The sequence below is a fragment of the Staurois parvus genome, unplaced genomic scaffold (assembly GCF_062004578.1).
Source record: "Staurois parvus isolate SC_StPar_1 unplaced genomic scaffold, SC_StPar_1.0 ptg000601l, whole genome shotgun sequence".
NCBI lineage: Eukaryota > Metazoa > Chordata > Amphibia > Anura > Ranidae > Staurois > Staurois parvus.
This window is the reverse complement of record NW_028318397.1, coordinates 1,770,820-1,783,197: the sequence shown is the minus strand read 5'-3', so window position 1 is coordinate 1,783,197 and position 12,378 is coordinate 1,770,820. Positions and strand designations below refer to the sequence as shown.

The 12,378-nt window shown below is 43.6% G+C and overlaps 1 protein-coding gene across 1 annotated transcript in view; it reads left to right on the top strand.

Annotated features, from left to right (window-relative positions):
- Window positions 1–12,378, top strand: part of WDR75 (WD repeat domain 75) — a 163,416-nt gene that overhangs the window by 36,124 nt on the left and 114,914 nt on the right. Inside the window, exons 9-10 of the mRNA XM_089692704.1 lie at window positions 4,479–4,637; window positions 12,176–12,235. Coding sequence (XP_089548830.1) covers window positions 4,479–4,637; window positions 12,176–12,235 — 219 coding nt within the window. The remainder of the gene's footprint in view (window positions 1–4,478; window positions 4,638–12,175; window positions 12,236–12,378) is intronic.

The following is a 12,378-nucleotide window of genomic DNA, read 5'->3' as shown; positions in this document are numbered from 1 at the left end:
GGGGGGCATTGACGAGCTGCGATCTCCTGTATGCCTTTCAATGAAGCAGCTGGAAGGAGAGGAGGAGAAGCTGCTTCCAGCTGCTTCGTTGAAAGACATACAGGAGATCGCTGCTTGTCACTGCCCCACTGCTGCACCAACCATCTCTGATCGTTCCGTCTCTTTTTCGCCCCCACCCCGTGTGCTCCTCAATGCCCAGCTCCTCCCTTCATCCTCCACACCAATAGGAGAAGAGGGGAGAAAGTCTGGATCTTCTCTGCCTCCCCATGTGCCCTCCCACACTCCAGTCCCTGTAGCTTCTCAGAAGAGGATGCGTTGGCAGGAAATTGTACACAGAGCAGCCAACAGCTCTGATGCTTCTGACTGAGCATGTGAGTCCGACCTTCCTCCCTTCCCTTCCTTCCTTCCACCCATCCCTCCCTCCCTTCCTTCCACCCACCCCTCCCTCCCTTCCTTCCACCCACCCCCCCTTCCTTCCACCCCTCCCTTCCTTCCACCCCTCCCTTCCTTCCACCCCTCCCTCCCTCCCTCCCTCCCTTCCACCCACCCCTCCCTTCCTCCCTTCCTTCCACCCACCCCTCCCTTCCTTCCTTCCTTCCTTCCTTCTTCCCTCCCTTCCCTCTCTTCCTCCCTTCCCTCCCTCCCTCCCTTCCTCCCTCCCTCCCTTCCTTCCACCCATCCATCCCTTCCTTCCTTCCTTCCTTCCTTCCCTCCCTCCCTTCCCTCCCTCCCTCCCTCCCTTCCTCCCTCCCTCCCTTCCTTCCACCCATCCATCCCTTCCTTCCTTCCTTCCTTCCTTCCTTCCTTCCCTCCCTCCCTTCCATCCCTCCCTCCCTCCCTCCCTCCCTTCCTTCCTTCCTTCCTTCCTTCCTTCCACCCATCCCTCCCTTCCTTCCACCCATCCCTCCCTTCCTTCCACCCGTCCCTCCCTCCCTCCCTTCCTTCCACCCGTCTCTCCCTCCCTCCCTTCCTTCCACCCGTCTCTCCCTCCCTCCCTTCCTTCCACCCGTCTCTCCCTCCCTTCCTTCCTTCCACCCGTCTCTCCCTCCCTTCCTTCCTTCCACCCGTCTCTCCCTCCCTTCCTTCCACCCGTCTCTCCCTCCCTTCCTTCCTTCCACCCTTCTCTCCCTCCCTTCCTTCCTTCCACCCGTCTCTCCCTCCCTTCCTTCCACCCGTCTCTCCCTCCCTCCCTTCCTTCCACCCGTCTCTCCCTCCCTCCCTTCCTTCCTCCCTTCCTTCCTTCCACCCCTCCCTCCCTTCCACCCCTCCCTCCCTTCCACCCATTCCTCCCTCCCTCCCTCTCTCTCTCCCTCTCTCCCTCCCTCTCTCCCTTCCTTCCTTTCACCCATCTCTCCCTTCCTTCCTTTCACCCATCCCTCCCTTCCTTCCTTTCACCCATCCCTCCCTTCCTTCCTTTCACCCATCCCTCCCTTCCACCCACCCATCCCTCCCTTCCTTCCACCCACCCATCCCTCCCTCCCTTCCACCCACCCATCCCTTCCTTCCTTCCCTCCCTTCCTCCCACCCATACCTCCCTTCCTTCCTTCCCTCCCTTCCTTCCACCCACCCATCTATCCATCCCTCCCTCCCTCCCTTCCACCCACTCCTCCCTCCCTTCCACCCACTCCTCCCTCCCTCCCTTCCACCCCTCCCTCCCTCCCTTCCACCCCTCCCTCCCTCCCTTCCACCCCTCCCTTCCACCCCTCCCTCCCTCCCTTCCACCCCTCCCTCCCTCCCTTCCACCCCTCCCTCCCTCCCTTCCACCCCTCCCTCCCTCCCTTCCACCCCTCCCTTCCACCCCTCCCTCCCTCCCTTCCACCCCTCCCTCCCTCCCTTCCACCCCTCCCTCCCTCCCTTCCACCCCTCCCTTCCACCCCTCCCTTCCACCCCTCCCTCCCTCCCTCCCTCCCTTCCACCCATCCCTCCCTCCCTCCCTTCCACCCATCTCTCCCTCCCTTCCACCCATCCCTCCCTCCCTCCCTTCCACCCATCTCTCCCTCCCTTCCACCCATCTCTTCCTCCCTCCCACCCATCCCTTCTTCCCTCCCACCCATCCCTTCCTCCCTTCCACCCATCCCTTCTTTCCTTCCACCCATCCCTTCTTTCCTTCCACCCATCCCTTCTTTCCTTCCACCCATCCCTTCTTCCCTTCCACCCATCCCTTCTTCCCTCCCACCCATCCCTTCCTCCCTTCCACCCATCCCTTCTTTCCTTCCACCCATCCCTTCTTTCCTTCCACCCATCCCTTCTTCCCTTCCACTCATCCCATCCCTTCCACCCCATCCCTCTCTCCCACCCATCCCTTCCTCCAAAACCCCCCCCACCCTTCCTCCCCTCCCTCCTGGGCAGGGTAGGGGTTTGGTGGGGCAACTGGTGGCGAGTAACTCTTAAGTCCTGGATATGCAGGGCTCAAAATTTCAAGTCCTGAGCTACTAGAGTCTTTAGTTGTGTTTAGTCTTATTTACTTGCAAAAGATTTATTAGCCAAAGTAAACAAAACTTAATTGCCTGCCATAGTTTTAATACAGGTAGCAAGAACCTTAAGGTTGTGGTGATCAGATCCATACTACCAAATACTGCCATAATCGCCAGGCCAGGGCAATTTATAGGAAGGTGTATCTTGAGTCAGTTCATATTGCCAGAACTCTTTCAGAGATCATTGTGGCATTAACTTTCTGGATTATCATCTCAAACAATAAACTGATTATTCTCCATTTAACAGCTATATGTGTTTGGCTACGTTAACCCATTCTGTGATCCACCAATCTTTTTGCTGAGGTTCTTTCCCAGGAAAAGAACAACAGCGTCTCTTCAAACAGTTAGCCCCGGTTCACACATGTGCATTATAAAATCACATAGTTTTGGACTGCGATCCAGCAGTGCGAATCAGATACAGTTTTCTATTAACACCAATGCGTTTTTAATGCGATTGCATAAGATCAATGCCATTTTAACTTCTGTTTTTTCATTTGCCTTTAACATAGATCGACCATCTCTCTCTCTCTCTCTCTCTTTCCTTCCATGGACTACCAATCCAAAATCTGATAATATACACTCTGTTACAATAACACCAATTGAAAATGCATTGTTTTCCACTACTTTCCATTCTAATCTATAGAGTTCAATTTCAAATTGCAAAATACTAAACACACTGGTCTCTTTTTCAGGAAAACACTATGTGATTCACCTGCATCTATCTGAACACCCTCAATAGGAAAACATACTTTTTTAGTTGTCAGGCAAATTGGCCCTATAAAATTGCATCGGAAAACACACATGTGAACTGGGGCTCATAAAGAATGTTTGAAAAATGTGAAAGAGTCACCATTTAAATACTAATTGTGTTCTAGCAACATGCAGCTCTGATATAACTGATTCTTCAACTTTCATGGGTTACCTGGGAGCCCTCATTTTGTATTCCTAATTCTCCAAAGTAAAATTGGAAACTTTTTATTTTTTTTTTATCTGCAATTTAGCTACTAATGCTAATTCAACTATGCAGAAAATGCTAGACTCCCCACCCAGAAAAAAATTGCATTTGCAATATGTTTAAACCATTCTTTTTTTTACCTCCGCTCAACTTTGGAGAAGATACATCATAAAGGGTGTGGCGAAATGGGGAATATATGTGAAATGGGGGCCTGGGAAGGTAGCTTTCAAAGCTAGTTTCATTGAGACCTAGCCACTAGTTAGAGAAAAATAAAGTGTTAGTGTTTCAAAATCCATTGTAATATTGGAATTGGTAATATGGCTAGTATGCAGGCCATCCCTATTTATCTATTTGGGTAGAGTAGGAGGGTGGATGTTGTCTGAACTGTCCCCAGAGTATTCCAGTTTTGGATGGAGGCAAGGCCTTAAAGTGTTAATAAACCCACAACAGTAAAAGTAGTCTGTATATTCAGTAAAGCTTGCTTGTTATAGTCACCGTGGCACCTGATGGGTTAATCTTCCACTTTGTGTAAAGAGGCGGTTTGACCTTGTCTTCTCTGATCCTCCCCTTCTTCCACAATCCCCAATCAATCTGCTGATAGTATAGAGCCCGAAGAGGCACTCTGCATATGCTCAGTTTGGTGTGTATTACTAGAGTTTTTTTTTTTTTTTTTTGTTAGGGTGCATGTGATCAGCACAGGGCCAATCAACACAGTCCAGACAGAGTCAAGGGTCATGCAGACTGCTAGGATAGTCAGAGGAGAATGTAAACTCCTACAAGCTATAACCAGTGCTCGGCTGGACACCGATAGAAGTCACAAGACTGCTATATACTGCCTATAAAAAACAGTATTTACTAAAATAATTGCATTTCCGTGTACTGTGGAAGACCAGATATAGTGAATGCAGGGTCATAGGTTTAGAAACATTTTAAATATTTATCAAATGTATTTGTGTTGAAATGTAGTAACTCTTTCTGAAATTATTCTGTAACAATATAACAGTAAGGCACACATGTATTTTTGTACCAATTCTATTTTCTTTGTTTAGGTACTGTGTTATTTAGTGGTGGTGTTGAATCTGTGCTGGTACAGTGGTCTTTCAGCTTGGAACAGAAAAAAGAATTTCTGCCACGTTTAGGTGCAGCTATTGAACATATTTCCACTTCACCTGATGGCTCTCTGCACTGCACATCACATAAAGATAACAGTAAGTTCATTGCATGTTCCTGACTGTTTTCAAAAATTTTATTGAATATGTTTAAATTTTGTGTATTGGATGGAAGGAAGACAGTTTACCATTTTTTAAGTAAACTATTATGGGCTGTGTTTATGCATCAACATCTTGTCTTTAATATACCTGTATTTATACATATGTTGTATGCCACCCCTGTTAAAATGTTAGGTTTCTGTGATGTAAAATAAATGAGACAGATAAATCATTTCAGAACTTTTTCCACTTTTTTTCACTTTTTCTTAAAATGATCTGTACACTGTACAACTCTATTGAAAAACAGACTGAAACCACCTTCTTTTTTTTTTTTTTTTTTTTAAACACAAAAAACTAGAATAATGTGGTTGCATAAATGTGCACACCCTCTTATATCTGGGGATGTAGCTGTGTTCAGAATTGAGCAATCACATTCAAAATCATGTTAACTATCAGTACACACCTGCCATCATTTAAAGTGCCTTTGATTAACCCCAAATAAAGTTCAGTTGTTCTAGTAGGTGTTTTTTGACATTTTCTTAGTCACATCCACCAGCAGAAGCTATGGATGCTTCCAAAGCATTAGAGGGATCTCACTGTTAAAAGGTCTGTCAGGAGAAGGGTACAAAAGAATTTCCAAGGCATTCGATATACCATGGAGCACAGTGAAGACAGTCATCATCAAGTGGAGAAAATATGGCGCAACAGTAACATTACCAAGAACTGGACACCCCTCCAAAATTGATGAAAAGACGAGAAGAAAACTGGTCTGGGAGGCTGCCAAGAGGCCTACAACAACATTAAGGGAGCTGCAGGAATATCTGGCAAGTACTGGCTGTGTGGTACATGTGACCACAAACTCCCGTATTCTTCATATGTTTGTGCTGTGGGATAGAGTGGCAAGACAAAAGCCTTTTATGAAGAAAAACATCACAGCCTGGCTAAATTTTGCAAATACACTTCTGAAATCTCCCAAAAGCATGTGGGAAAATGTGTTATGGTCTGATGAAACCAAGGTTGAACTTTTTGGCCATAATTCCAAAAGATATGTTTGGTGCAAAAACAACACTGCACATCACCAAAAGAACACCATACCCACAGGGAGGCATGGTTGTGGCAGCATCATGCTTTGGGGCTGTTTTTCTTCAGCTGGAACTGGGGCCTTAGTCAAGGTAGAGGGAATTATGAACAGTTCCAAATACCAGTCAATATTGGCACAAAACTTTCAGGCTTCTGCTAGAAAGCTGAACATGAAGAGGAACTTCATCTTTTAGCATGACAACGACCCAAAGTATACATCCAAATCAACAAAGGAATGACTTCACCAGAAGAAGATTAAGACCAGAAGAAGATTAAAGTTTTGGAATGGCCCAGCCAGAGCCCAGACCTGAATCCAATTGAAAATCTGTGAGGTGATGTGAAGAGGGCTGTGCACCAGAGATGCCCTCGCAATCTGACAGAGTTTTTGCAAGGAAGAGTGGGCAAATATTGCCAAGTCAATATGTGCCATGCTGATAGACTCTTACCCAAAAAGACTGCTGAAGCACCTTTTGATTTTATTCCAGCACTCAAAGTATTAGTTTAAGGGTGTGTACACTTATGCAACTGTATTATTTTAGTTTTTTATTTTTACTTCCCTCCACCTAAAAGTTTTCAGTTTGTTGTTCCACTGAGTTGATAGGTTACATTAAAGGTGGAAAAAGTTCTGAAATTATTTCTGAAATTATTTATTTATATTTATATCTTTGACTTTTTTTTTTTTTTACATTTTAACTGGGGTGTGTAGACCTTTTATATCCACTGTACATGCCATCCTTTGCTCCATTTCTAGGAGCAGAGAAAAGTACTCAGTACTTCATGTAATGGAGGAGCATGTAACCTCCTCACCTACTGAAATGTTGGTGCATGGCAGTCAGCTACTCAGGCACCTAGCATTCTCTCATGGATCGTCTTATGCAGGTCTAATTCTCCTTTACCTCTCTGGCCGAGCAAATGGTTAAGGGACAAAAGGAAGGCATTTAAAACTGGTGGAGACCACATTAGTGTGAATCTGTTTGCTTTACATGAGCAAAGCACAGGTTCACTTTGAACTGATGAGTGGTTGAACCTGACAACATCCATCCAAAACTTATATTGGTTTTGGTTAGACTTGCATGTTTATTTCTGAAAAGTGTTTCCATTTCGTAATCTTTCAGTACTGAAACAAGTAACCCCAGTTTTAAAACTATATAATATGTTCTTTTAGAAAATATAGCTATACAGTATTTTGTAGTAAATAAGACAATACCCCATTTATCTATCAGAGTATCACAATATTCTACACAATGGTATATCTCAAATAATAACATATGCTAGATCCTTTTTAAAATTGACCCTTGGTCCTAATTTCGTGGAGTGCCTTAAAACATGTCATTATTCATCTGCCTTAAAGCAGATCTTCAGGCAAAAACTTTTATACATGTCCTACTTGCTGATTTCCTATCTTTACTGAATATGTCATCCGTCTTCTTGTTAACTAAGTAGTTGCTCTGAAATAGGAAGATTTTTAAATAAAACAGTTAATTCCGGGGCGCATGCGCGGCATCTCAAGATGGTGGACGTGTAACGGGTGAACTCCGCTGATCCTCAGCCAGCAAAAGCCTCCCGATCCTCTTCTAAAGCTGTTACAGACCTGGGAGAGCCCTCATTCGAATCTGGACAACCGCGAGCCCACACATGGGTAAAATCGGCCGGTGGAAATCTCCTACCAATTTAGTCATTACAAGGCCAGCTGCAGTAGGCACCTGTCATCTGGAGACAGCTGCCATGTTATCCCTTTGTACGTCGGGCTCCTAGCCCTGACGACTCGAGACATCTTCGATGCCTTGGGTTTATATCTTTGATATCTTTAGCATTCTCTGCTCTTTCAGCCGTCTCCCCTACGGCCCCTGATTTTTATGACACGTTTGTTATTGTTAGGCCTGTTCTCTTAATTGAATTCTGGTTGTCCGCCTATGTTCAATTTCTTGTCTTATCGATGATATTCACATTGTATGTTCAGGTTATACAGCTACTATACTCATTATTACCTCATAATGGCTCTAAAGCTGTTATCATATAATGTCTAAGGCCTTAATTCAATCCAAAAACGGTGGATGGCTCTGAAGGAGTTTAAATCCTCGGGAGCAGATATTCATCCAATTCAAGCAGGGTGGCTCGTTTAATTTTGCCTCCCAAGAGTTTCTCTCAATCCTAGTCAGCTTTTGACCCCTCCTGGAAAGCTGGAGTAGCTATCTTGATTAGGAAAAATTGCTCCCTGAGGGTCTCCTCCTCTCGAGTCGACCCACGTGGTCGCTTTGTTCTATTGGCATGTATGTATGTATGTATGCTTATACTCCATTAGTACCTTTGAACTTGTATGCTCCCTACTCTGGTCAACTGTTATTTCTTTCCCAGACAAGCTCGATTTCAACTCCTTGTATGATAGTTGGAGGAGATTTTAACCTGGTCATGTCACCTCCTAAAGACAGAAGAGTGCTCTTCACCCCCACTCCGTCGAAGAGGCTATGCTCCATAGCTACAGCTTTCTGCAAATTGATTAGGGAGCATCGCCTCTTTGACGCCTGGAGGATTAAACATCCCCTCCACGTTCTACTCTAATCCACACCACATGTACTCTAGACTGGATCACTTCTTTATCACTGCTCCCATGATCCCCTCTCTAGTCTCTTTAGAGATCAACCCGATAACATGGTCAGATCATGCCTCATTAACATTAGACGTCATTCTCTCTAACTCTGCTTCTAGAGTTTCAGTGGCGCTTCAGTGAAAGTTTTCTACGTACAGAGCAGATTTGAGAGGAGTTTGTCCCAAGGTTTGGGCACTTATTTCACTTAAATGTTGGCACAGTAGAATCACCCTCCGCCCATTGGGAAGCCCATAAGGCCGTCATCAAAGGCCTTTGTATTTCTATTGGCGCTCTTTTAAAGAAAGACTCCACCCAAGCTAGGCAATCCTTTTTACACCAATTACCGCAGTGGAACGTCGATTCCTTAATAAACCCTCTTTCAGGTCATTTAAACCAACCTGACAGCACACCCACTTATGACCTACATGCCATGGCTAAAATATTTTGGAAATATTACAAGAAGCTTTATAACTGCCTCGCTCCTGATATCCATCCCCCCTTCCAGATGGCTGTTTTTAATGCTTTCTTTGACTCACTACATCTGCCACGTATTATCACCTTCTGATGTCAGTTCTTTAAACGCAGAGGTCACCATGGAAGAAATTCTGGATGTTGTTAAGCACCTCCCCTCTCATAAATCCCCAGGACAGGATGATCTTCCCTACTCGTATTACAAATCCTTTATTGGCATCTTAGCTCCCCATTCACTTGACCTGTTCCATGCTCTCCTGAAAGGGACCCGCCCACACAACGACTTTCTGCACTCATGTATCTCTGTGATTCTGAAACAAGGCAAGGATCAATCCCTTCAAGACAATTATTGCCCCATAGCCTTGGATGAATTCCGATTACAAAATATTCACAAAAATACTGGCCAATAGGCTGTCCAAATGCATCTCCAAACTTATACACAGGGACCAGGTGGGATTTATCCCAGCTAGACACGCGGGGGATAACACTAGGACCATTGACCTGATCGATCTCATAAACAAGTCTCCAATTCCCACTCTCCTATTAAGCTTAGATGCCCAAAAGGTGTTTGACAGATTAGGATGGCCTTATACAGTGAGGAACAGAAGTATTTGAATACCCTGCGATTTTGCAAGTTCTCCCACTTAGAAATAATGGAGGGGTCTGAAATTCACATTGTAGGTGCATTCCCACTCTGAGAGACAGAATAAAAAAAAAATTCAGGAAATCGCATTGTATGATTTTTAAAGAATTTATTTGTCTTGCACTGCTGAACATAAGTATTTGAACACCTAAAAAACAGCAAGAATTCTGGCTCTCCAAGACCTGTTACTGTGCCTTTAAAAAGTCCACCTCTACTCCACTCATTAATCTAACTTAGTAGCACCTGTCTGAGCTCTTTAAAGACACCTGTCCACCCCACAGTCAGTCAGACGCCAACTACTACCATGGGCAAAACCAAAGAGCTGTCAAAAGACACCAGAGACAAAATTGTGGACCTCCATAAGGCTGGAAAGGGCTACGGGGCAATTGCAAAGCAGCTTGGTGAAAATAGATCAACTGTTGGAGCAATTGTTAGAAAATGGAAGAGGCTAAAGACGACTATCAGTCTCCCTCGGACTGGGGCTCCATGCAAGATCTCACCTCGTGGGGTATCACTGATAAGAAAGGTGAGGAATCAGCCCAGAACTACAAGGGAGGAGCTGGTCAATGACCTGAAGAGAGCTGGGACCACAGTTTCAAAGGTCACTGTCGGTAGAACACTATGCCGTCATGGTTTCAAATCATGCATTGCACGGAAGGTTCCCCTGCTCAAGTCATCACATGTCCATGCCCGTCTGAAGTTTGCGAAGTGCACGAATAGCTGCCTGGTGTGAGGAAAGGTGTTCCAGTTTAGTTGACTTGTATAATAAATAAATGGTTCCATAGGTGATGTCATGGCTGCCCAAGAATTCACATGGTGAGAGGAGGTGGAGTGGAAGTCCTGAGGTTCCTGGCTAAGTTGTCTGGAGAAAGGATTGCCTTTAAGGAGAGTCTTTTGCCTGTTGGCCCTGTGTGGGTCGAGGAGGGGAGGTGAGCAGGCATTGCTGCCGTTGGAGGATTCCTTTCTTGAGCACTAGAAGTGAAGATCACAGAGTGTTTCACATTTTTGCATGGACTATTTGAGTTTATTCTGAAACACTGAGTCTATTTATATATTTTTTCTTCACTGATTTAAGAAGCGATTTATTTTATTTCATTCTATTTTTATTTTTATTTTGTTATAGGGTTTATCACAAGCCATATGTATTATATAGTTTATTGCAGAATCACTATATATATATTTTTTTGATTTTTTAGGTTTGTCACAAGTATCACGATTTGTAACATTTTTCATGAATTAGTATTATTATGATAATCGTTTCCATCACGGTTATTTGAGTATTTATTATGAATTCTATATTTGTTATTTTTTATCACAGATCTATTAAGAGGTAATAATATATTGGTATATATGAGAGGTGTTTATGAATTTTTGCCACTAATTGATTTAGTTTATGATGTTTTTATCACTTATAATATCAATTAGTTTAAGTTCAGTGGGTATTTATGGTATGAGGGTATATTAGTTTTTTAGATAACTTGGGAGCGCTTCACTATTTAATGCACGGTATTTATTACTTATTGGTTGAGGTTGAGTGATTGCAGCTAGTAGATAGGGACTTACCCATACTAAGCGCAGGAGGATATTCCCCCTTACCTTCAACAGGATAAACTTCAGTTTCAAATTCTCAGGCCTGTCATTGCATGGTGGAAGCTTGCTTCCCTTTTGTGCGAGTCTCGGGGCTTCCACTCTAGAGGTTTCTAAGTAGGATGAATTCTCCCCTTCTAACTGCTGGGTTGGGGACCAGCATTTGGCGCTCAGCATTGTCAAGGACTTTAGACTGCTGAAGCAGGTGTCTCAACTGTTGGCTTTGTCTTGCATTCAAGGAACCCCTTCTGGTCTTGCCTAGGGACATGGTGGTGTTGAGGCCATGAAATTTCTTCTTGGAAGTCTCCCAATAGAAAGCGTTTTGAGGTATTGGAGTGGATACCCCTTGAAAGCATTTATTGTACACTGTTTCATATCTACACAAGCTTATTGTGAATATTTCAAGTACTTTTGCACACAACTTACAGCACTTTGTGGTTTTTTATGATGTTGACTTTATTTGCACCTGTCGTTGACTTTTTTGGCACTGTATATTAAAAAAAATCTGTTCATATAAATTTAATATTGTAGTATTAGAGTTGAATTTCTACTGTATGTGGTTTTATGTAAATTATTTTATTTTTTATCATTACTCATTCCACACAGTTGAGCACTTTTGTTCTTGAGTTTTTTCAGTGATGCATTTTATTTATTTAACTGCCCCCAGTTAATTTAATAATTATCTGGATATATTTTGGGCTTTGAGAATCTATCTCTTAGCTGCTGTTTCTTTCAGAAAGACTTACTCTTTTTGTCATCCTGGATGGACCCCAGAAGGGTGCATCATCTTCTTCCACCGTTTCTAGGGGGCTCAGGCAGACTACCCTTTTTTGACAAGGCGCAGTTTACTAGATCAATGAGTACTTCATTATCTGTTCAGCATCAAGCAGCTGTTTGTGGATGTTTCGGCCTCCTTTTTTTCATGGCAGCTACCAGCAACTGAGGTTTGGTAGTAGGAAGGGCTATCTTGTGGCTATCTTGTGCTGGCCTACAGTCTTTTTTTATTTTCTTTTTCCCAGTATCCAGTCCTGCAAACCGCAGTAATGCCTGAAGGTTAAAGACTATCCTGTGTTCTTAAATATGCTCCTAGAAAATTATTTTACAGGAAGTACAAAAATCCTATTGTAATAAAAAAAAAAATCACAACCTTTATTTTTTTTGTTTCATCAGAGATAACAATTATTGATGTGGGTTTAAAAGCAACAGGGATCATCCAAGGACTAGTAAAAGGTAGGCTTTCAACATTTTGGGTCTGTATATGTGTAAAAACAGAACAAAAATATATGTTTTTAAAGTGAATGTAAATCAGAACAATAAAAAATACAAAAATCTGCATCTGTAGGGTGGAAAAAATATCTTATACTCCCCTTTCC